The sequence below is a fragment of the Thalassophryne amazonica genome, chromosome 2 (genome assembly GCF_902500255.1).
Source record: "Thalassophryne amazonica chromosome 2, fThaAma1.1, whole genome shotgun sequence".
Taxonomy (NCBI): Eukaryota; Metazoa; Chordata; class Actinopteri; order Batrachoidiformes; family Batrachoididae; genus Thalassophryne; species Thalassophryne amazonica.
Window position 1 is genome coordinate 8,778,269 of NC_047104.1, and position 25,929 is coordinate 8,804,197.

Consider the following 25,929-nt stretch of genomic DNA (forward strand, 5'->3'; position numbering starts at 1 on the left):
ATTATTCTAATTCTGAATGGGTTATTGTAGCACCAGTCACACACAGATAAGGCTGCACTGACTTGGCGCTAGTTAACGGAGCTTTCCACAGTGCTGCCAGCTATAGTGCACAATTTCTACAGTTGCCAACCTACACACCTCTGTGGTACCACTGTGGCACACTGCTTGATACACCCACATGGCCTGCCCAACCCACAGGTTGTCTGTGATTTGTTCATTTGACTAATATAGACACAAGGAATGGACACTGAGTTGCTAACTTAAATTACAAATCCTAAATCATTTTTATTTGTGTGTGGGGGGGTCCCGGCTTGTGTCACACACCTCGCACCTCCCATATAACAACAGACAAGCCATTGACAAGACACATTGCTATTTGATTTGGAAAATGCTCAACAAATAGAAGTTTTTTAGTTAGCGTGTGTTATTGTGCACATACAAGTGGCTGACTGAATTTCCTTTTGTGCTTACAGTGATTAACACACACACAAAAAACTCATTAACATACTGCTGTCTGCTATCATTTGCACACTTATTCTTAGTAACTCAGCCACAACACATTCACTAATCAAACCTTCAACATTCTGCAGCACCCCTGCAATGTGACACTTGTTACATGGGATGTTAGTAATGCAAAATTTAGCATTTTGCATCACCACTCTTAGCTTCATAGTGGAGTAGAGCGGAGAAGTATATTCTTTCACCAAAACAGGTCAAATCTAAGTTTGCATCTCAGATGCACCTTCTGGCAATTTGTATCTACACTTTCAGGTCTTCTTTTTAGGAAAATCCTCCTCTATACCACTTCATCATGAAGCTGTGTAACTGGAGATACAAAATGCAAAATTTGCACTCTGCACAATTTCTCCAATCACAGCCACAGAAGCCTATAACTTCTTCTGGGTTGCCTGGATGTCTTGGTGACTTTCCTCACTCTTCTTGCACAGTCACTCAGTTTTTGAGAACTGTCTACTCCACACAGATTTACCACAGTGTCATACTGTTTGCATGCTTTACCATCTTTACCACCAGAGAGCCTTGTCCACAACGACCACAAAAGACTCCAAGCTGTCATTGATGTTAAAGGGGGCAATACATGGTGTTAAGAACAGGGGTATGTAAACTTATGATCAGTGTCATAAAAAGAGTAAACACAGTTGTTTGACAATAAGTGGCTTGTCCTACTTGTATATATACAAGTGGGATTTTTTTTTGTGCATGCTATCATTCATATTCTCTCAAAAATGGCCAAAAAAAGAAAAAAATCTGCCAGGGTATTTAAATGTGTGAGCGCAACTGTAACTCTGTACATGAGTATTTTACAAATATTGACCTATAACAGTTTCTAATGAATCATACAGTCAGTCTTGTGTCATACCTTTGGTTTATTTGTTAGTTTGGCCAAAGCAGATGGTCACTACACTGAGTCTGGTCTGCTTGAGGTTTCTTCTGAAAATCAAAAACCACTGAAGAAGGATTTTTTCCTTACCACTGTCACCAGAGTGCTTGCTCAAGGGATGAGTAAGGTCTTTACTTTACTTTTGTGTAATGCCTTGAGGTGACATGCTATGATTTGGTGCAATATAAATGAAGTGAACTGAATCACAAATTAGTAAGACTTTTGATGGCCACAGCTGGATGTATCATCTGTTTTTCCACCTACTCTGTGGACGACTATCCAACATAATCCTGAAAGCTTTGTCAGCAGTTGTGCATAAACATGGCTTGTTTTAATTCAGATAACATCTTTCTCTACCATAGACTTGATTTCAACATTTGTCTCTTCCTGTCTTTGTGTTTCCAGCTCCAGTCATTCCTTCAAGTCAACGTGTTCCAGGTCCGGATCAACGAGTGTCCGGATGCAGAATGTGCTGGGGCAGGAGGCTGCTCCAGTGTTCTGACTGTGCGAAACACGCCCACTGTGGTGGATTGTGGCACTATGAGTCTTGTGTCTGTGACGGTGGAATCCACAGCGGTGTGTTCCTGCTCAGGTCGGGAACAGGCCCATCAGTCCTGCGCCGCTTATCCCAGGAATCCCTGCTTCAATGGAGGCATGTGTGTGGACACTCAGCATGGCTACAGGTGAGTGCGTTTTCTTCTTCGTCCCTCAGAATATCAGTCCTGTTGAGTTGGTGTTGTTGCCTTGTCAGTCTGAACTAGTCCAAATGAAGGTCAGTTCTCTCAGGAATCAAAGTATTTCTTATATTTTGATAGTATCTTTCAGTAAACGATGGTAAGGTCCCTTTCACACATAACACAAATGAAGCTGACTAGTGCACGAAGGAGTAAAATTGTAGAAAAATGTAGAAAAATTGTAGCTGCCTCCAACACCTCGTACACCTGTCGCTACAAGTATTCACTCACACCTGCGGCTGAAAGTCAGAGAGTGTCCTGTGAGAGCCCATTCGATCCCTTTCGCGGCAGGTGTCGGCCAAATTCCAGGTGACACACAAACATGTGCCCCCACGGTCTGGTGTTGCAAAGCAACACACATGTGGCATGCCAGCCCAGTCTCACGTTTTTTTTTTTTGTTTGTTTGTTTTCGTGCTCCCGTGATGAAATGTTCGTGACAGGGATTTTTTTTTTAACTCACTATTCCTAACCCTATTCCTACCCCCGACACTAACCTTAACCATAACCTAATCTTACTCTTTCCACCCATACCATTCAATGAGGTGAAGCCTCATTGAATGGTACCATTTTTGTGTACTTCCAAAAAAAAAAACCCCCACTGTGTACAGTGGTCCCTTGTTTATTGCGGGAGTTACGTTCTAAAAATAGCCCGCAATAGCATACCATTCAATGAGGTGAAGCCTCATTGAATGGTATGTTCCAGCTTTCACCGAATTAAATATTTGTACCATTGACAGAATGTAAAAACACTCATTATTTGTTTTATATAACAGCTAAAATAGATCCTTGTCATTTGATTATTATATTAATTTATAAACAACAGAAAATGGACTTACATTTTGGTAAGTACTCAGAAAAAAGGGCAAATTGTCCAGTCTGGTTCAGGTCAGAGTTATTGCGGATCTTGAATATCAAGGGGCTGAGAATGCAGACGTCTTTTACCCTGGACAGCCCACCAGTCTATCGCAGGGCCACACATAGACAGACAAACCCATCCACAATCTCAATCACACCTATAGTCAACTTCGAGTCACCTGTTCACCGAGCCTGCATGTATTTGGACATGGGATTAAGCCTCAAGCCACACAAACAGGACGAGAACATGCCAACTCTACACAGAAAATACAGTACAAGACATTCTGACAGCACTCTTACTGCCTTCCAGCATCCCTGATCCTGTTCAGCAAATATGAACATATAGGTGTTCAACTCTTCCAGAGGTATGCACTCCGTGAGTTCTGCCATTAATTCCTCAACAACATTACTCCAGTTTTTCTCTCTGAATTAATTAAAGACTATTGGGATGGTGGTGGGTAAATAACAGGGTACACGGGGTCCCAGGGTGATTAGTGTGACTCTGTTTGTTTGCATGTTTTTATGTTGATATGAAAAGTCACGTAGCTTTTAAATTGTACTTTTATTTTATTTTGGAGTCTATTAATTTCCCTTGATTTCCATTTTACTTTCTGCCTTTGGCATTTGTTGCAGCCCGGCTGCAGGGGTTGAAGTGTTGAGATAATTATTTCAGCCTTCATCATTTTCCTGCTGCTCATGTTGTTATGAGCCGCACTCTTAGCATCGCTGAAGTCTCATTATGAGGGTATGAAGTCAAGGAGTCCAGAGAGCGTTACGCCAGAAAAGCTCAACCTGCAATCAGCACTTTTCTGTGTGTGTGTGTGTGTGTGTGTGTGTGTGTGTATATATATATACACACGTGAATGCATGCGCGTGTGCGTGCATACGTGCGTGCACGTGTGTGTGTCTGATCGTACAATCTGAGTTCAATAAATGCAGTAACACATCAAGTGTCCAGGCTCATCATCTTAAATTAAACCTGTAGTTTGATGCAGTTATTTATATCATCAGTGCTCACTGAAATATATATATCAAATCAAATCAAATCAATTTTATTTATATAGCGCCAAATCACAACAAACAGTTGCCCCAAGGTGCTTTATATTGTAAGGCAAAGCCATACAATAATTACAGAAAAACCCCAATGGTCAAAACGACCCCCTGTGAGCAAGCACTTGGCAACAGTGGGAAGGAAAAACTGTTGTGTGGGCCGCTGAAGAGGAGGTACTGCTGGCGCACCACCACCAGATGGCGCCCTGCTTGGAGTGCGGGCTTCAACCACGAGAGGGCGCCGGAGCCACTGGGAGTGACAGCTGTCACTCATCATCAGCACCAGCTGTCACTTAGTCAACTCATCACCATCACCATAAAGGCCGGACTGCAACTCCACCTCCTCGCCGAGAAATCAGCTACCTTGGAGGTAATTTCTCTGCTGACTTACAACATTGAGTAATAATCTGAACTTCTTTGCAGCTGTTTTCCTGTGGTGTTGCCTTATCTGTGGGATTGGCGTTTGGTGTGATCAGCGACGGCTTCGCTTCACACCCCAACCAGATAAGTGGTTAGACAGGAGCTGCACGAGTGTGTGACTGGAGGTGGAGGTGCTCCCTCCCAAAAGAACACAGACTGTGGGATTACTGAGTGTGCGTACTCACACTCACCTGTGCTGTTTCTGTTCTCTGCCAGCAGTACCAGGTCTGACAGATGGAGACAGTGACCACCTGGGGACCCAGGACTTGGTGGCTCCGGTGTTCTTCAGGTCCGTTGGAGGTGAGGGCCGTGTGGGATCCGGCTCGGTTCTGGACGGGCGTCTCCTATCCTCAAGCCTGCCCACACGTCACCCAACGTGTAATTGACTATAGTCCCAAACTGATTGTTGTCTGTATTCCGTTGTGCACAATTTACAACATTAAATTGTTACTGTTTGGCTTATCCATTGCCCGTTCTTTTACGCCCCCTGTTGTGGGTCCGTGTTCCTACACTTTCACAACAGGATTTCTCGGCCAACGTCATGGATTCCGAGGGGCGTCAACCATTGCTTGAACAGCCAATGGAAGAGCGAGGTGCACAGGCGCCAGCAGGAGGCGTGTTAGGTGAGCTGCAGCACATCTTAACCGCTTTTACTGCTTGGTTGGACTTAGTTACCAAGCAGAGCATTGTTCTCAATCGAAGGATGGAGGCTCTCACCGCCCAGGTGGAAGCGCATGCTCAGGGCGCTGCTGCAGCACCTCCTCCTGCTGACCGAATGCCAGAGACAGACATTCCACTGGTCGTTCAACGAACCCCCCCCCCACCTTCCCCTGAAGCATACATAACCCTCCGGAGCCGTACGGAGGCTGTGTGGAGACGTGCGCGGACTTCTTGATGCAGTGCTCGCTCGTCTTTTCACAGTGTCCCATCATGTACATGTCAGACGCTAGCCGGGTGGCGTACATTATAAATTTGCTTCGAGGAGAGGCGCGCACCTGGGCTACGGCGCTCTGGGAGCAGAATTCACGGCTCCTAACGATTTACACTGAGTTTGTGAGGGAGTTCCGACAGACAGATAGAGGCGAGACCGCTTCAAGCATGCTGCTGTCGACAAGACAGGGGTGTCGGAGCGCAGCGAAGTATGCAGTCGACTTCCGCATCGCGGTAGCGCGAGCTGGCTGGAATGCTGTTGCGCTCCACACCACCTTTGTAAACGGATTGTCCCTGGTCCTTAAGGAGTACCTGGTGGCGAAGGACGAGCCGCGGGATTTAGACGGGCTTATCGACCTGGTTATACGGTTAGACAACCGATTAACAGAACACCGACAGGAGCGAGACGAAGGGCGTGGTCAGGCACAAGCCGTCCCTCTTCCTCCTGGGTCCGAAATGGAGCCGACTTCCGCACGCTCCACAGCCAGGGCTCTCCACGTGACGACAGCTCCCCCTGCTGACATTGCTATGGAAACGAGCAGGGCCAAAAAGCGATCAGATCAGAGACAAAGGAGGCTGATCCGTGGAAAGTGTTTTCTCTGCAGCTCAACCGAGCACACACAGAGAGAATGCCCCAAACGGTCAAAACAGCAGCACTCGTCCTTAGAGACTGGGCTAAGGGTGGGTCACAATACCCATGCGGGAGACCCTGAAAATCTGCACGTATCCCAGTCACAATCCTGAGTGGGGATCTAACCCTTCACGCCCCAGCACTGGTGGACACGGGGTCGGAGGGGAATGTGCTGGATAGCAGATGGGCAAAGGAGGTTGGACTCCCTCTAGTGGCCTTACCGTCACCATTGTCGGTGTGGGCACTAGATGGCACCCTTCTTCCACTAATCACACACCAGACACAGCCCGTGACTTTGGTTGTATCTGGGAATCACAGGGAGGAGATTGTGTTTTATGTAACACCTTCTACCTCCCGAGTGATTTTGGGTTTTCCATGGGTGTTAAAACACAATCCCCGGATTGATTGGCCGTCTGGGGTTGTGGTTCAGTGGAGCGAAACCTGCCACCGGGAGTGTTTAGGATCCTCGGTTCCACCCGGTGTGACAGCTAAGGAGGAGGTTTTAGTCCCCCCCAATCTGGCGGCGGTGCCAGCCGAGTACCATGACCTTGCTGACGTCTTCAGCAAGGATCTGGCACTCACGCTGCCCCCACACCATCCGTACGATTGTGCCATTGATTTGATACCGGGCACTGAGTACCCGTCCAGCAGGCTGTACAACCTCTCACGTCCGGAACGCGAATCAATGGAGACCTACATCCGGGACTCGTTAGCTGCCGGGTTGATCCGGAAATCCACTTGCCCGATGGGTGCTGGTTTCTTTTTTGTGGGCAAGAAGGACGGCGGACTCCGTCCATGCATTGATTACAGAGGGCTGAACGAGATCACGGTTCGCAACCGATACCCGTTACCTCTGTTGGATTCAGTGTTCACGCCCTTGCATGGAGCCCAAATTTTCACAAAATTGGATCTTAGGAATGCTTATCACCTGGTTCGGATCCGGGAGGGAGACGAGTGGAAGACGGCATTTAACACCCCGTTAGGTCATTTTGAGTACCTGGTCATGCCGTTCGACCTCACCAGTGCACCCGCGACGTTCCAAGCATTGGTTAATGATGTCTTGCGGGACTTCCTGCATCGGTTTGTCTTCGTATATCTAGACGATATACTCATCTTTTCTCCGGATCCTGAGACCCATGTCAAGCATGTACGTCAGGTCCTACAGCGGTGGTTGGAGAACTGGCTGTTTGTGAAGGGCGAGAAGTGCGAGTTCCACCGCACTTCTTTGTCCTTCCTGGGGTTCATAATCTCCTCCAACTCCGTCGCCCCTGATCCGGCCAAGGTTGCGGCGGTGAGAGATTGGCCCCAACCAACAAACCGTAGGAAACTGCAACAGTTCCTCGGTTTTGCAAATTTCTACCGGAGGTTCATCAAGGGCTACAGTCAGGTAGTTAGCCCCCTGACAGCCCTGACCTCCACAAAAGTCCCCTTCACCTGGTTGGATCGGTGCGAAGCCGCATTTAGGGAGTTGAAACGCCGGTTTTCGACTGCACCGGTTCTGGTGCAGCCCGATCCCAATCGCCAGTTTGTAGTTGAAGTGGACGCCTCTGACTCAGGGATAGGAGCCGTGCTATCCCAGAGCAGGGAGTCCGACAAGGTTCTCCATCCATGTGCCTACTTTTCCCGCAGGTTGACCCCGGCTGAAAGGAACTATGACGTCGGCAATAGGGAACTTCTTGTGGTGAAGGAGGCTCTTGAGGAGTGGAGACACCTGTTGGAGGGAGCATCGGTACCATTTACGGTTTTCACGGACCATCGGAACCTGGAGTACATTCGGACCGCCAGGCGTCTGAATCCCAGGCAAGCCCACTGGTCACTGTTCTTCAGGCGTTTTGACGTTCGGATCACCTACCGCCCCGGGGCGATAAACCAACGATCTGACGCCCTGTCCCGGGTGCATGAAGAGGAGGTCAAGACTGAGCTGTCAGACAGAAACCATCATCCCCGAGTCCACTGTCGTGGCCACCCTCACCTGGGACGTGGAGAAGACCATCCGGGACGCCCTGACACGGAGCCCGGACCCGGGGACAGGTCCGAAGGACAAATTGTACGTCCCACCAGAGGCCAGGGCTGCGGTCCTAGACTTCTGTCACGGTTCCAAGCTCTCCTGTCATCCAGGGGTGCGAAGGACCGTGGCAGTGGTCCGGCAGCGCTTCTGGTGGGCGTCTATGGAAGCCGACATCCGGGAGTATGTCCAGGCCTGCACCACCTGTGCCAGGGGCAAAGCCAACCACCACAAGGCCCAAGGCCTCCTCCAGCCTCTGCCCGTGCCTCATCGCCCCTGGTCTCACATCGGCCTGGACTTTGTCACGGGCCTCCTGCCGTCCCAGGGCATGACTACCATCCTCACGATAGTGGACCAGTTCTCCAAGGCGGCCCACTTCATGGCCCTCCCGAAGCTCCCGACGTCCCAGATGACTGCAGACCTCCTGGTCCACCATGTCGTGCGTCTGCATGGGATTCCATTGGACATTGTCTCGGATCGTGGTCCTCAGTTCTCCCAGGTTTGGAGGAGCTTCTGCAGGGAACTGGGGGCCACCGTAAGTCTCTCGTCCGGGTACCATCCCCAGACGAACGGGCAGGCAGAGTGGATGAATCAGGAACTGGAGCAGGCCCTCCGCTGCGTGACCTCCGTGCACCCGACGGCCTGGAGTGACCATCTGGCCTGGATCGAGTATGCTCATAATAGCCAGGTATCATCGGCTACCGGCCTCTCCCGTTTGAGGTGTGTTTGGGGTACCAGCCCCCATTGTTCCCGCTAGTGGAGGGAGAGGTCCCGTTGCCCTCGGTCCAGGCCCATCTGAGGATGGTGCCGTCGGGTGTGGCGTACCGCCCGCTCTGCCCTGCTCAAGGCCCGGACGAGGGCTAAGGCCCATGCAGACCGCCGGCGTGCCCCGGCCCCTACATATCAGCCCGGGCAGGCGGTTTGGCTTTCCACAAAGGACATTCCACTACAGGTAGAATCCCAAAACTAAAGGACAGGCTCATTGGACCATTGTCCATACTTAAAGTCCTCAGTCCGGCCGCAGTAAAGCTGAAGCTAACAGCTTCACTGTGGATTCATCCAGTGTTCCATGTTTCACGAATCAAACGGTACCACACATCAACTCTCTGCACCCCCGGACCGGCACCGCCTCCTGCCCGGATCATAGATGGAGAGCCTGCCTGGACCATGTGCAGGCTCCTGGATGTCCGTCGAAAGGGCCGGGGGTTCCAGTATTTGGTGGACTGGAAGGGGTATGGACCCGAAGAACGCTCCTGGGTGAAGATGAGCTTCATCCTGGACCCGGCCCTCCTGGCCGACTTCTACCGGCGGCCCACGGACAAGCCTGGTCGGCGCCAGGAGTCACCCGTTGGGGGGGGGGGGGGGGGGTCCTGTAGTGTGGGGCCGCTGAAGAGGAGGTACTGCTGGCCCACCACCACCAGATGGCAGCCTGCTTGGAGTGCGGGCTTCAACCACGAGAGGGCGCCGGAGCCACTGGGAGTGACAGCTGTCACTCATCATCAGCACCAGCTGTCACTCAGTCAACTCATCACCATCACCATAAAGGCCGGACTGCAACTCCACCTCCTCGCCGAGAAATCAGCTACCTTGGAGGTAATTTCTCTGCTGACTTACAACATTGAGTAATAATCTGAACTTCTTTGCAGCCATTTTCCTGTGGTGTTGCCTTATCTGTGGGATTGGCGTTTGGTGTGATCAGCAACGGCTTTGCTTCAAACCCCAACCAGATAAGTGGTTAGACAGGAGCTGCACAAGTGTGTGACGGGAGGTGGAGGTGCTCCCTCCCAAAAGAACACAGACTGTGGGATTACTGAGTGTGCGTACTCACACTCACCTGTGCTGTTTCTGTTCTCTGCCAGCAGTACCAGGTCTGACAGCTGGAGACGGTGACCACCTGGGGACCCAGGACTTGGCGGCTCCGGTGTTCTTCAGGTCCCTTGGCGGTGAGGGCCGTGTGGGATCCGGCTCGGTTCTGGACGGGCATCTACTATCCTCAAGCCTGCCCACACGTCACCCAACGTGTAATTGACTATAGTCCCAAACTGATTGCTGTCTGTATTCCGTTGTGCACAATTTACAACATTAAATTGTTACTGTTTGGCTTATCCATTGCCCGTTCTTTTACGCCCCCTGTTGTGGGTCCGTGTTCCTACACCTTCACAACAAAAACTCCCTTTTAACAGGAAGAAACCTCCAGCAGAACCAGGCTCAGGGAGGGGCAGTCTTCTGCTGGGACTGGTTGGGGCTGAGGGAGAGAACCAGGAAAAAGACAAGCTGTGGAGGGGAGCAGAGATCAATCACTAATGATTAAATGCAGAGTGGTGCATACAGAGCAAAAAGAGAAAGAAACACTCAGTGCATCATGGGAACCCCCCAGCAGTCTAAGTCTATAGCAGCATAACTAAGGGATGGTTCAGGGTCACCTGATCCAGCCCTAACTATAAGCTTTAGCAAAAAGGAAAGTTTTAAGCCTAATCTTAAAAGTAGAGAGGGTGTCTGTCTCCCTGATCCGAATTGGGAGCTGGTTCCACAGGAGAGGAGCCTGAAAGCTGAAGGCTCTGCCTCCCATTCTACTCTTACAACCCTAGGAACTACAAGTAAGCATGCAGTCTGAGAGCGAAGCACTCTATTGGGGTGATATGGTACTATGAGGTCCCTAAGATAAGATGGGACCCTGATTATTCAAAACCTTATAAGTAAGAAGAAGAATTTTAAATTCTATTCTAGAATTAACAGGAAGCCAATGAAGAGAGGCCAATATGGGTGAAATATGCTCTCTCCTTCTAGTCCCTGTCAGTACTCTAGCTGCAGCATTTTGAATTAACTGAAGGCTTTTCAGGGAACTTTTAGGACAACCTGATAATAATGAATTACAATAGTCCAGCCTAGAGGAAATAAATGCATGAATTAGTTTTTCAGCATCACTCTGAGACAAGACCTTTCTAATTTTAGAGATATTGCGCAAATGCAAAAAAGCAGTCCTACATATTGTTTAATATGCGCACTGAATGACATATCCTGAGCAAAAATGACTCCAAGATTTCTCACAGTATTACTAGAGGTCAGGGTAATGCCATCCAGAGTAAGGATCTGGTTAGACACCATGTTTCTAAGATTTGTATATTGTATATTGATTTGATATACTAAATACTTCCTTTGCATAATCCTGTAAGTCCATTTTTTGACATTCAAAAATGCAATTTATAATTAGAATTTAAAGGAAAATGCACACGAAAATGCACAGATGTCCATCACTAAAAGGAATTGCAGCATTTTGCATCTAAGGTCTCTCTCGCTCTGTCTATGGATATTGGATATATATATATGTATATATATATATATATACATATATAATGTGTGTTCGTGTGTAAGCAGCAGCACTTGAGGTGTTCCTGTTTGCACACATGGTCTTGAGGGACTTTAAGTCAAACAAAGAGGTGAGACTCTTGTTTTCGTGCCATTCCAGCCACTGTGGACAACTCGGATATTTCAAATGAAATAGCTTTAGGAATACAGTTTTCCAAGTGTGAATAATATTCCTTTTTTGTTTTTGTGGTCTTGCGTTTCTGATGGAGTTGGGGTGAAATTAGTGTCACTCAACTGTGAAAGAGAAAAATCTGTGTGAACATGCAAACACAACCATTCTGATCTTTTCTCACCAAACATGTACTGAACATGTTTCAGCATCGTTTCTTTCACAGGAAGCTGTCTCTGACCTCATTTCTGTCCAGTTGGGTGACTGTAGACGTTCTCACTTTCTCTTCCTTTCAAAGCACAGCAGATGAGCAGACGGTCCCGTTTCCTCTTTCACACATGGAGCAAAAATAAAAATTTCCCTTCTCTGATTCCATGCAGATGCAATTTTGTCTATTTCAGATAAATGACCTTGACTTACTACAGACTGAGCAGTGCAGGCTGATCTGTTCTTCACCATCAATTCAGTGTAAAACAGCATGTCTGTGTAACAAGCAACAAGCCATGAAGTCCCATTTGGTATGCTGGGGAACTTGTTCCTCAACTGTTTGTTGTCACTCTCATTATCTAGAACAAAGTTTCAAAGTGCTTATCATCAAAAATTACACTTCAAAACTACCATCGTAAAAGTTACACAACTGAACCAGCACAAACACTGCACAGCTCAACTTGTCATCAATTCTCAATGAAACAAAAGCACATACCAATGTCTCTGCACCATTAGACAGAACAGGCCGAATCTCTGCTGTATTATGCAAATGAGAGACAGCATTATTTGTAATCAGTCTAATTTGTGGACCACAACATCGTGTCAGACCAAAAATAAACCCATCTTTATCAGTAATAGGGCCCTTTCACACATAACACAATTGAGGCAGTATGGCACACGTAAGAGGAGTCAAATGGCACTCGTGAAAAATCAGAGCCGTCTCAAATGCTGTCACAACAACCATTCATGCACAACAGCGGCCGAAAGACAGCGAGTGTCCTGTGTGTGCCCATTCGATCCCCCTCTCGGCAGGTTTCAACCAAATTTCAGTTGTCACACAAGTCAATTCAATCAATCAATTTTTTTTTATATATATAGCGCCAAATCACAACAAACAGTTGCCCCAAGGCGCTTTATATTGTAAGGCAAGGCCATACAATAATTATGTAAACCCCAACGGTCAAAACGACCCCCTGTGAGCAAGCACTTGGCTACAGTGGGAAGGAAAAACTCCCTTTTAACAGGAAGAAACCTCCAGCAGAACCAGGCTCAGGGAGGGGCAGTCTTCTGCTGGGACTGGTTGGGGCTGAGGGACAGAACCAGGAAAAAGACATGCTGTGGAGGGGAGCAGAGATCGATCACTAATGATTAAATGCAGAGTGGTACATATAGAGCAAAAAGAGAAAGAAAGAAAGTGCATCATGGGAACCCCCCAGCAGTCTACGTCTATAGCAGCAAAACTAAGGGATGGTTCAGGGTCACCTTATCCAGCCCTAACTATAAGCTTTAGCAAAAAGGAAAGTTTTAAGCCTAATCTTAAAAGTAGAGAGGATGTCTGTCTCCCTGATCTGAATTGGGAGCTGGTTCCACAGGACAGGAGCCTCCCATTCTACTCTTACAAACCCTAGGAACTACAAGTAATCAATCAATCAAGCAACTTTTTTTTTATATAGCGGCAAATCACAACAAACAGTTGCCCCAAGGCGCTCTATATTGTAAGGCAAGGCCATACAATAATTATGAAAAACCCCAACGGTCAAAACGACCCCCTATGAGCAAGCACTTGGCTACAGTGGGAAGGAAAAACTGCCTTTTAACAGGAAGAAATAATAATAATAATAATAAAAGCCACAAACCCTGTATTTATTGTGGAATACTTTCCAGGGAGGGTGAATCTGAGTAGAGTGTATGAGGTGAGAGCTGCTCTATTGCATTCTGATGAGGCTGAGTGGAGACTATCAGTGGAAGGCCGTGGATCACCACACCCTGACTTCCCAGGGTGATGTTTGGCATGAGTAATGCACCATTCCCACAGGTTAAGGCACTCTCCTCGACCATAAGCGTTCCTGCCGGCTTGGACATACCCTCTGACACACCACACACCATGTCAGTGGGAGTTTCTGTGGTCACTATGGATGCGTTGCCCTCTGTCATGACTGTCACCTCTGTGCCACCTTCCTGGATCAAGGCATTGAGGCCCTCTAGGTCAGACCGGGTGGTGATGAAGTTTTGTGTGGCTCTGCTGGAGTCTTCAGTGGGTATGGCTGTCTGCAGCAGGGCCTGGTGGAGTGGGTTGTTGTCCTCAGCACTGAGCTGTGTCAACAGAACCGCCTGGGGTTCAACTGTGCCTTCATGAATCTCGGATGACCCAAGGGGTTGCACAGTAAGCCTGCAGTCTGAGAGCGAAGCGCTCTATTGGGGTGATATGGTACTACGAGGTCCCTAAGATAAGATGGGACCTGATTATTCAAAACCTTATAAGTAAGAAGAAGAATTTTAAATTCTATTCTAGAATTAACAGGAAGCCAATGAAGAGAGGCCAATATGGGTGAGATATGCTCTCTCCTTCTAGTCCCCGTTAGTACTCTAGCTGCAGCATTTTGAATTAACTGAAGGCTTTTCAGGGAACTTTTAGGACAACCTGATAATAATGAATTACAATAGTCCAGCCTAGAGGAAATAAATGCATGAATTAGTTTTTCAGCATCACTCTGAGACAAGACCTTTCTAATTTTAGAGATATTGCGTAAATGCAAAAAAGCAGTCCTACATATTTGTTTAATATGCGCTTTGAATGACATATCCTGATCAAAAATGACTCCACGATTTCTCACAGTATTGCTAGAGGTCAGGGTAATGCCATCCAGAGTAAGGATCTGGTTAGACACCATGTTTCTAAGATTTGTGGGGCCAAGTACAATAACTTCAGTTTTATCTGAGTTTAAAAGCAGGAAATTAGAGGTCATCCATGTCTTTATGTCTGTAAGACAATCCTGCAGTTTAGCTAATTGGTGTGTGTCCTCTGGCTTCATGGATAGATAAAGCTGGGTATCATCTGCGTAACAATGAAAATTTAAGCAATACCGTCTAATAATACTGCTTGGGACTCCGACGAGGGCGGTCGCATCTCCTCCACTCTCCCTTATCTCTCTGCTTTAACCTTCTAGTCCCTACTTCACCAGACTTGTGAATTCCTCAAAACTATATGGATTCTGGATCTATTGGACTACTATTGGATTAACCATGGAATTGATCAGCTGGTCTCTGAACGCTATTGACACAATTTTTTCTACAAGAAGGTCAGGACCGGGGGATCCTGCCTGCCCAGATGGAATGTATCCTGCGGGCTATGTCCTCAACTCCTGGAGTTCCTGGCATGTGGCATGCTTGGCGCCTTTCTCTGTGGAGGACGTCGAGGACCTATTAATTTTTGGTCTTATGGTAACAGGGCTGGTACTTTTTGGTTTAAGTGCTGCCCTGATCTACCAGAAAATTTGCAAGACGGCGGCATCAAGAACCACGGGCCCTCGCTTGTCCGTCATGATTAACGAGGTTGGCAAGGCAGTGCATTCACAGAATGCAAATTGGATGACACCCTGGAGCTGATGCGTGCCTTGCAGTTGAAGCTGAAGGTGTCGGAGGCCGGTGAATATTCTTAATTCAAAGTTAGGAATATTCTTAATTTATAATTGGGATTTGGCTGAGTGTGGGGAAACTATAAAAAGTGTTTTTCACTGCTCGGCTGCAACACTACAGGCTATCTAGCATCAAGGTCAATTGCCAACTGTTTTTCCTCCAGTGGAATTTATCCAGGGTCTGGTGAGATTATTTGGCTCCATTCTTATCTCAACCCACAAGGACAATAAACTGACAGACTTACACATGGACCAAAGCATGCTCCAGCTCCTCTTATCACTCTCTGCCCCTCCCTCCCTGCGGCAGGCCTCGTCCTCTCTCAAGCTTGCCTGGTGGCGCGACTTATACTTGCAGCGGCCTTCACCCACTTTGCCTCCATTCGGATGACGGACTGCTTCAAGTTTAGTGCACATAAACAATGTCAAATGTATATGTGTTGTCTTTAATTTTGATGTGTGCCATTATTACGGTAAACAAGTAATAATTGTGGATTAATTGCTGTATCTTGTCTGAGGTAATTGGAGTGTAAACATAATTGCCCTTTTTTGGAATCAATAAAGTTGTCTGAAATCTGAAATCTAAGGGAAGCATGTATAAAGTGAATAAAATTGGTCCTAGTACAGAACCTTGTGGAACTCCATAATTAACTTTAGTCTGTGAAGAAGATTCCCCATTTACATGAACAAATTGTAATCTATTAGACAAATATGATTCAAACCACCGCAGCGCAGTGCCTTTAATACCTATGGCATGCTGTAATCTCTGTAATAAAATTTTATGTTCAACAGTATCAAAAGCAGCACTGAGGTCTAACAGAACAAGCACAGAGATGAGTCCACTGTCCGAGGACATAAGAAGATCATTTGCAACCTTCACTAATGCTGTTTCTGTACTATGATGAATTCTAAAACCTGACTGAAACTCTTCAAATAGACCATTCCTCTGCAGATGATCAGTTAGCTGTTTTACAACTACCCTTTCAAGAATTTTTGAGAGAAAAGGAAGGTTGGAGATTGGCCTATAATTAGCTAAGATAGCTGGGTCAAGTGATGGCTTTTTAAGTAATGGTTTAATTACTGCCACCTTAAAAGCCTGTGGTACATAGCAAACTAACAAAGATAGATGTTGTGAAAGTGTAGTGACACGGACCCACAACAGGGGGCGCAAATGAACGGCCAATAGATGAGCCAAAAAGTAACAATTTAATGTTGTGAAATGTGCACAACGAACATACAGACAATCTCAGAATATAATTACAGTCAATCCACAAAAGGTGACGTGTGGGCAGGCTCAAGGATAGAAGACGTCTGTCCTGAGAAGAGCCGGAACCACACGATTTCCGCCGCCACAGAACCTGGTGAATACTGGAGCTGCCAAGTCCCGAATTCCCAGGTGATCACCGTCCCCGACTGTCGGATCTGGTACTGCTGGCGAGAACAAAGACAGTCAAGTGTGGGTGTGTGTACACCCAGTAACAACAATGGTGGGAATGCCACCTCCACCTCTCACTCAATACGTTGCAGCGATCCCTCAGAGGAAAAAGAGTGCCGTCTTGCACAGCCTCCACAAACTAAGGACCTGCAAACACTCACAATAAACAGATTCAGAAAATACCACAAAAAGACTGAGGATATTACCTCTAATGAAGTACGATATCTCGGCGATGAGGTGGAGATGACGTCTGGGTTTTATGGAGTGCGATGATGTAGAATGTGTGACAGCTGTCAGGAATTAATGAGTGACAGCTGTCACTCCCGGCTGTGTCCGTGGCAGCAGCGCCCTCTCGTGCCTGAAGCCCGCACTTCAGGCAGGGCGCCCTTTGGTGGTGGGCCAGCAGTACCTCCTCTTCTGGCGGTCCACACAACAATAGATTGATCATATTTAAGATCGAAGCATTAAATAATGGTAGGGCTTCCTTGAGCAACCTAGTAGGAATGGGGTCTAATAAACATGTTGATGGTATGGATGAAGTAACTAATGAAAATAACTCAGACAGGACAATCGGAGAGAAAGAGTCTAACCAAATACCGGCATCACTGAAAGCAGCCAAAGATAACGATACGTCTTTGGGATGGTTATGAGTAATTTTTTCTCTAATCGTTACAATTTTGTTAGCAAAGAAAGTCATGAAGTCATTACTAGTTAAAGTTAATTGAATACTCAGCTCAATAGAGCTCTGACTCTTTGTCAGCCTGGCTACAGTGCTGAAAAGAAACCTGGGGTTGTTCTTATTTTCTTCAATTAGTGATGAGTAGAAAGATGTCCTAGCTTTACGGAGGGCTTTTTTATAGAGCAACAGACTCTTTTTCCAGGCTAAGTGAAGATCTTCTAAATTAGTGAGACGCCATTTCCTCTCCAACTTACGGGTTATCTGCTTTAAGCTACGAGTATGTGAGTTATACCACGGAGTCAGGCACTTCTGATTTAAAGCTCTCTTTTTCAGAGGAGCTACAGCATCCAAAGTTGTCTTCAATGAGGATGTAAAACTATTGACGAGATACTCTATCTCACTTACAGAGTTTAGGTAGCTACTCCGCACTGTGTTGGTATATGGCATTAGAGAACATAAAGAAGGAATCATATCCTTAAACCTAGTTACAGCGCTTTCTGAAAGACTTCTAGTGTAATGAAACTTATTCCCCACTGCTGGGTAGTCCATCAGAGTAAATGTAAATGTTATTAAGAAATGATCAGACAGAAGGGAGTTTTCAGGGAATACTGTTAAGTCTTCTATTTCCATACCATAAGTCAGAACAAGATCTAAGATATGATTAAAGTGGTGGGTGGACTCATTTACTTTTTGAGCAAAGCCAATAGAGTCTAATAATAGATTAAATGCAGTGTTGAGGCTGTCATTCTCAGCATCTGTGTGGATGTTAAAATCGCCCACTATAATTATCTTATCTGAGCTAAGCACTAAGTCAGACAAAAGGTCTGAAAATTAATTAATAATTAATAAGCTGGAATGGAAGATTGCTGCTAATCCTTCGCCTCGGCCCGTGCTACGAGCATTCTGACAATTAGTGTGACTCGGGGGTGTTGACTCATTTAAACTAACATATTCATCCTGCTGTAACCAGGTTTCTGTAAGGCAGAATAAATCAATATGTTGATCAATTATTATATCATTTACCAACAGGGACTTAGAAGAGAGAGAGACATAATGTTTAATAGACCACATTTAACTGTTTTAGTCTGTGGTGGAGTTGAAGGTGCTATATTATTTTTTCTTTTTGAATTTTTATGCTTAAATAGATTTTTGCTGGTTATTGGTGGTCTGGGAGCAAACACCGTCTCTACGGGGATGGGGTAATGAGGGGATGGCAGGGGGAGAGAAGCTGCAGAGAGGTGTGTAAGACTACAACTCTGCTTCCTGGTCCCAACCCTGGATAGTCACGGTTTGGAGGATTTAAGAAAATTGGCCAGATTTCTAGAAATGAGAGCTGCTCCATCCAAAGTGGGATGGATGCCGTCTCTCCTAACAAGACCAGGTTTTCCCCAGAAGCTTTGCCAATTATCTATGAAGCCCACCTCATTTTTTGGACACCACTCAGACAGCCAGCAATTCAAGGAGAACATGCGGCTAAACTTGTCACTCCCGGTCCGATTGGGGAGGGGCCCAGAGAAAACTACAGAGTCCGACATTGTTTTTGCAAAGTTACACACCGATTCAATGTTAATTTTAGTGACCTCCGATTGGCGTAACCGGGTGTCATTACTGCCTACGTGAATTACAATCTTACCAAATTTACGCTTAGCCTTAGCCAGCAGTTTCAAATTTCCTTCAATGTCGCCTGCTCTGGCCCCCGGAAGACAATTGACTATGGTTGCTGGTGTCACTAACTTCACATTTCTCAAAACAGAGTCGCCAATAACCAGAGTTTGATCCTCGGCGGGTGTGTCGCCGAGTGGGGAAAAACAGTTAGAAATGTGAACGGGTTGGCGGTGTACACGGGGCTTCTGTTTAGGACGACGCTTCCTCCTCACAGTCACCCAGTCGGCCTGCTTTCCCGACTGCTCGGGATCTGCCAGAGGGGAACTAACAGCGGCTAAGCTACCTTGGTCCGCACCGACTACAGGGGCCTGGCTAGCTGCAGAATTTTCCACGGTGCAGAGCCGAGTCTCCAATTCGCCCAGCCTGGCCTCCAAAGCTATGAATAAGCTACACTTATTACAAGTACCGTTACTGCTAAAGGAGGCCGAGGAATAACTAAACATTTCACACCCAGAGCAGAAAAGTGCGGGAGAGACAGGAGAAGCCGCCATGCTAAATCGGCTAAGAGCTAGTAGCTGCGCTAAGCTAGCGGATTCCTAAAAACACACAAAGTGAATAATGTGTAAATAATTTAGAGGTGATTCAGCAGAAGGAGTGCTTTAGTTAAGGCACGTGAAGATTACACTGTTGTGAAGGTGTCGTAGCACGGACCCACAACAGGGGGCGCAAATGAACGGACAAAGAGTAAGCCAAAAGGTAACAATTTAATGTTGTGATATTACACAACGAAACGTGTCTTAATCTCACAGTCAATAAACACCAGGTGAAGTGTGGGCAGGCTCGAAGATAGAAGACGCCCGACGAGAGAGAAGCCACGTCCCACACGGCTTCCACCACCAACGGCCTGAAGAACACCGGAGCCGCCAAGTCCCGAGTCCCCAGGTGGCCTCTGTCTTCGACTGTCGACCCTGGTACTGCTGGCAGAAAGCAGAAATATGATGTGTGAGTGTGAGTCCGCACACTCAGTAATACATAGTCCAGATACCGTTAGGTGGGAGCACCTCCACCTCCAAATCACACACACTCGTGCAGCTCCTGTTTGTCCCTCTTCTGGGTCTTCACAGGAATACGGCTGCAAACAGACGTAAGTCACAGTTTAAAGTCAGCAGAGAAATTACCTTGGTTCTGGTAGTCGATTTCTCGGCGGGGAGGTGGAGTTGCAGTCCGGCTTATATGGTGGTGTAGATGAGTGACAGCTGGAGTAATGAGTGACAGCTGTCACTTCCTCTGGGTCTGGCGCCCTCTCGTGCTTGGAGCCCGCACTCCAAGCAGGGCGCCCTCTGGTGGTAGTGGGCCAGCAGTACCTCCTCTTCAGCGGCCCACACAACAGGACCCCCCCCTCAACGGGCGCCTCCTGGCGCCCGACCAGGCTTGTCCGGGTGTCGTCTGTAGAAATCGGCCAGCAGGGCCGGGTCCAGGATGAAGCTCCTCTTCACCCAGGAGCGTTCTTCAGGTCTATACCCCTCCCAGTCCACCAGATATTGGAACCCCCGGCCCTTACGACGGACGTCCAGGAGCCTGCGGACCGTCCAAGCAGGCTCCCCGTCGATGAGCCGGGCAGGAGGCGGCGTAGGTCCAGGTGCACAGAGGGGCGAGGTGTGGTGTGGCTTAATACGGGACACGTGGAAGACAGGGTGGATCCGCAGTGAAGCCGGGAGTCGGAGCTTCACTGCGGCCGGGTTGATGATCTTGAGGATGGGGAATGGTCCGATGTACCTGTCCTTTAATTTGGGTGAGTCCACACAGAGGGGGATGTCCTTTGTTGACAGCCACACCTCCTGCCCGGGCTGGTACGTGGGGGCCGGGGAACGTCGGCGGTCCGCATGGGTCTTGGCCCTCGTCCGGGCCTTTAACAGGGCAGAGCGGGCGGTCCGCCACACCCGGCGGCACCTCCTGAGGTGGGCCTGGACCGAGGGCACACCGACCTCTCCCTCCACCAGCGGGAACAATGGGGGCTGGAACCCCAAACATGCCTCAAAAGGGGAGAGGCCGGTAGCAGACGAGACTTGGCTGTTATGGGCATACTCGATCCAGGCCAGATGCTGACTCCAGGCCGCCGGGTGCGCGGAGGTGACGCAGCGAAGGGCCTGTTCCAACTCCTGGTTAGCCCGCTCTGCCTGGCCGTTGGTCTGGGGGTGGTACCCGGACGAGAGACTCACGGTGGCCCCCAGCTCCTTACAGAAACTCCTCCACACCTGCGAAGAGAACTGGGGACCACGATCTGATACAATGTCCGATGGTATCCCATGCAGCCGCATGACGTGGTGGACCAGGAGGTCTGCCGTCTCCTGGGCTGTTGGGAGCTTCGGGAGGGCCACGAAGTGGGCCGCCTTGGAGAACCGGTCCACTATCGTGAGAATAACGGTGTTGCCCTGGGACGGCGGGAGGCCCGTGATGAAGTCCAGGCCGATGTGAGACCAGGGGCGATGAGGCACTGGCAGGGGTTGGAGGAGTCCCGTCGTCCTCCGATGGTCTGCCTTGCCCCTGGCGCAGATGGTACAGGCCTGGACGTAGTCCCGGACGTCGGTTTCCAGGGACGCCCACCAGAAGCGCTGCTGGACTACTGCCACGGTCCTACGCACTCCGGGATGACAGGAGAGCTTGGACCCGTGACAGAAGTCCAATACGGCAGCTCTTGCCTCTGGTGGGACGTACAGTTTGTTCTTGGGGCCAGTCCCCGGGTCCGGGCTCCTTGTCAGGGCCTCGCGGACGGTCTCCTCCACGTCCCAGGTGAGGGTGGCCACGACAGTGGACTCGGGGATGATGGTCTCGGTGGGGTTCGACAGCCCCGCTTTGGCTTCTTCTTCGTGCACCCGGGACAATGCATCTGGTTTTTGGTTCTTGGTCCCGGGGCGATACGTGATCCGGAAGTCAAAGCGCCCGAAGAACAGAGACCAGCGGGCTTGCCTGGGGTTCAGCCGTTTGGTGGTCCGGATGTACTCCAGGTTCCGATGGTCTGTGAAAACCGTGAAGGGCAACGATGCCCCCTCCAGCAGGTGTCTCCACTCTTCAAGAGCCTCCTTCACCGCAAGAAGTTCCCGATTGCCGACGTCATAGTTCCGTTCAGCTGGGGTCAACCTGCGGGAATAAAAGGCACAAGGATGGAGGACTTTATCCGCCTCCACGCTCTGGGACAGCACGGCTCCTATCCCTGAGTCAGAGGCGTCCACCTCTACTATGTACTGGCGATCAGGATCAGGCTGCACCAGAACTGGTGCAGTCGAGAACCGGCGTTTCAACTCCTGGAACGCGGCTTCGCACCGATCCGACCAGGCGAAGGGGACCTTGGTGGAGGTCAGGGCAGTCAGGGGGCTAACTACCTGACTGTACCCCTTAATGAACCTCCTGTATAAATTTGCAAAGCCTAGGAACTGCTGTAGTTTCCTGCGGCTTGTTGGTTGGGGCCAATCTCTCACCGCCGCAACCTTAGCCGGATCAGGGGCGACGGAGTTGGAGGAGATGATGAACCCCAGGAAGGACAAAGAAGTGCGGTGGAACTCGCACTTCTCGCCCTTCACAAACAGCCGGTTCTCCAACAACCGCTGTAGGACCTGACTTACATGCTGGACATGGGTCTCAGGGTCCGGGGAAAAGATGAGTATATCGTCCAGATATACGAAGACGAACCGATGCAGGAAGTCCCGCAAGACGTCGTTAACCAAAGCTTGGAACGTCGCAGGGGCGTTAGTGAGGCCGAACGGCATGACCTGGTACTCAAAATGACCTAACGGGGTGTTGAATGCCGTCTTCCATTCGTCTCCCTTCCGGATCCGAACCAGGTGGTACGCGTTTCTAAGATCCAATTTTGTGAAAATTTGGGCTCCATGCAGGGGCGTGAACACTGAATCTAACAGAGGTAACGGGTATCGGTTGCGAACCGTGATCTCGTTCAGCCCTCTGTAATCGATGCATTGACGGAGTCCGCCGTCTTTCTTGCCCACAAAAAAGAAACCAGCACCCATCGGGGAGGTGGAGTTCCGGATCAGCCCGGCAGCTAAGGAGTCCCGGATGTAGGTCTCCATTGATTCGCGTTCCGGACGTGAGAGGTTGTACAGCCTGCTGGACGGGTACTCAGCGCCCGGGACCAAATCGATGGCACAATCATACGGTCGGTGCGGGGGAAGAGTGAGTGCCAGATCTTTGCTGAAAACGTCAGCAAGATCGTGGTACTCCTTTGGCACCGCCGATAGATTGGGGGGAACTTTGACCTCCTCATTAGCCGTAGTGCCGGGAGGAACCGAGGATCCTAAGCACTCCCGGTGGCAGGTTTCGCTCCACTGCATCACAACCCCAGACGGCCAATCAATCCGGGGATTGTGCTTCACCATCCATGGAAAGCCCAAAATCACTCGGGAGGTAGAAGGTGTTACATGGAACACTATCTCCTCCCTGTGATTCCCAGACACAACCAAAGTCACTGGTTGTGTCTGATGTGTGATTAATGGAAGCAGGGTGCCATCTAGTGCTCGCACCTGCAATGGTGCCGGCAGAGCCACCAGAGGGAGCCCTACTTCCTTTACCCATCTGCTGTCCAGCAGATTCCCTTCAGACCCTGTGTCTATCAGTGCTGGGGCATGAAGGGTTAAATCCCCACAAAGGATTGTTACTGGGAGTCGTGCAGATTTGCGGGGTTTTCCCGCGTGCGTGTTATGACCCACCCTTAGCCCAGTTTCTAAGGACGGGCGTTGTTGTTTGACCGTTTTAGGGCAGTCCCTCTGCATGTGCTCGCAAGAGCCGCAGACGAAACACTCCCCGTGGGCCAGCCTCCTTTGTCTGATGTTTGATTTTAATTTAGCCCTACTCGTGTCCCTAGCCTCCTCAGCAGGGGGAGCTGTAGCCACACGGCGCTCTCTGGCAGTGAAGCGTGGGGACGACGTCACCTTGTCGGAACCGGAAGGGGGAGGGACGACTAGTGCCCGGTCATGCCTCCCGGCCTGCTCCCGACGATGCTCGCTTAAACGGTTGTCTAAACGTATAACCAAATCGATCAGCCCGTCAAATTCCCGCGGTTCCTCCTTGGCCAGTAGGTGCTCCTTGAGGACCGGGGACAGTCCATTTACAAAGGCGGCGCGGAGCGCAATGTTATTCCAGCCGGACCTCGCTGCCGCGATGCGGAAGCCGACTGCATACTCGGCTGCGCTACGACGCCCCTGTCTCATCGACAGCAGCACGTTCGAAGCGGTCTCGCCTCTGTTGGGATGATCAAACACTTGTTTGAATTCCCGTACAAACCCAGCATAAGACGTTAGGAGCCGTGAATTCTGCTCCCAAAGTGCCGTAGCCCATGCGCGTGCCTCTCCTCGAAGCAAATTAATAACATAAGCCACCCGGCTAGCGTCTGATGCGTACATGACGGGGCGCTGTGAAAAGACGAGCGAACACTGCATGAGGAAGTCCGCGCACGTCTCGACACAGCCCCCGTACGGTTCCGGAGGGCTTATGTATGCTTCAGGGGATGGTGGGGGGGTTCGTTGAACGACCAGTGGAACGTCTAATACGGGCCCAGGACCAGCCAGAGGAGTGGCTGCAGCAGCGCCCTGATCGCGCGCTTCCACCCTGGCGGTGAGAGCCTCCACCCTCCGATTAAGGAGGACACTCTGCTTGGTCACTAATTCTAACCGGGCCTTGAAGGCGGTTAAGATCTGCTGCAGCTCACTCAACCCGCCTCCCGCTGACGCCTGCGCTCCTGGCTCTTCCATTGGCCGTTCAAGCTGGAGTTGACGCCCCTCGGAGTCCATGACGATGGCCGAGAAATCCTGTTGTGAAGGTGTCGTAGCACGGACCCACAACAGGGGGCGCAAATGAACGGACAAAGAGTAAGCCAAAAGGTAACAATTTAATGTTGTGATATTACACAACGAAACGTGTCTTAATCTCACAGTCAATAAACACCAGGTGAAGTGTGGGCAGGCTCGAAGATAGAAGACGCCCGACGAGAGAGAAGCCGCGTCCCACACGGCTTCCACCACCAACGGCCTGAAGAACACCGGAGCCGCCAAGTCCCGAGTCCCCAGGTGGCCTCTGTCTTCGACTGTCGACCCTGGTACTGCTGGCAGAAAGCAGAAATATGATGTGTGAGTGTGAGTCCGCACACAGTAATACATAGTCCAGATACCGTTAGGTGGGAGCACCTCCACCTCCAAATCACACACACTCGTGCAGCTCCTGTTTGTCCCTCTTCTGGGTCTTCACAGGAATACGGCTGCAAACAGACGTAAGTCACAGTTTAAAGTCAGCAGAGAAATTACCTTGGTTCTGGTAGTCGATTTCTCGGCGGGGAGGTGGAGTTGCAGTCCGGCTTATATGGTGGTGTAGATGAGTGACAGCTGGAGTAATGAGTGACAGCTGTCACTTCCTCTGGGTCTGGCGCCCTCTCGTGCTTGGAGCCCGCACTCCAAGCAGGGCGCCCTCTGGTGGTAGTGGGCCAGCAGTACCTCCTCTTCAGCGGCCCACACAACATACACTGGGAAACAAATCGTTATCTAGATAACTAGATCAATCTAACTGCGCAGATTAAACAGCTAACAGATACAGCAAAACACCGCTGTGCTCCGGAACAGGAAGTGATACAATACCGCAGTGAGGATAATAACAGATCAATATTTTAACAACTGTGCAACACTGAAGAAAATAAGAACAACCCCAGGTTTCTTTTCAGCACTGTAGCCAGGCTGACAAAGAGTCAGAGCTCTATTGAGCCGAGTATTCCTTTAACTTTAACTAGTAATGACTTCATGACTTTCTTTGCTAATAAAATTTTAACTATTAGAGAAAAATTACTCATAACCATCCCAAAGATGTATCGTTATCTTTGGCTGCTTTCAGTGATGCCGGTATTTGGTTAGACTCTTTCTCTCAGATTGTTCTGTCTGAGGTATTTTCATTAGTTACTTCATCCAAACCATCAACATGTCTATTAGACCCCATTCCTACCAGGCTGCTCAAGGAAGCCCTACCATTATTTAATGCTTCGATCTTAAATATGATCAATCTGTCTTTATTAGTTGGCTATGTACCACAGGCTTTTAAGG

At 49.1% G+C, this 25,929-nt stretch overlaps 1 protein-coding gene across 1 annotated transcript in view; it reads left to right on the forward strand.

Moving 5' to 3' along the window:
* si:ch211-186j3.6 (neural-cadherin) overlaps positions 1 to 25,929 on the forward strand; it is a 1,133,875-nt gene that overhangs the window by 844,745 nt on the left and 263,201 nt on the right. The window contains 1 exon segment of the mRNA XM_034183518.1: positions 1,805 to 2,082. Coding sequence (XP_034039409.1) covers positions 1,805 to 2,082 — 278 coding nt within the window.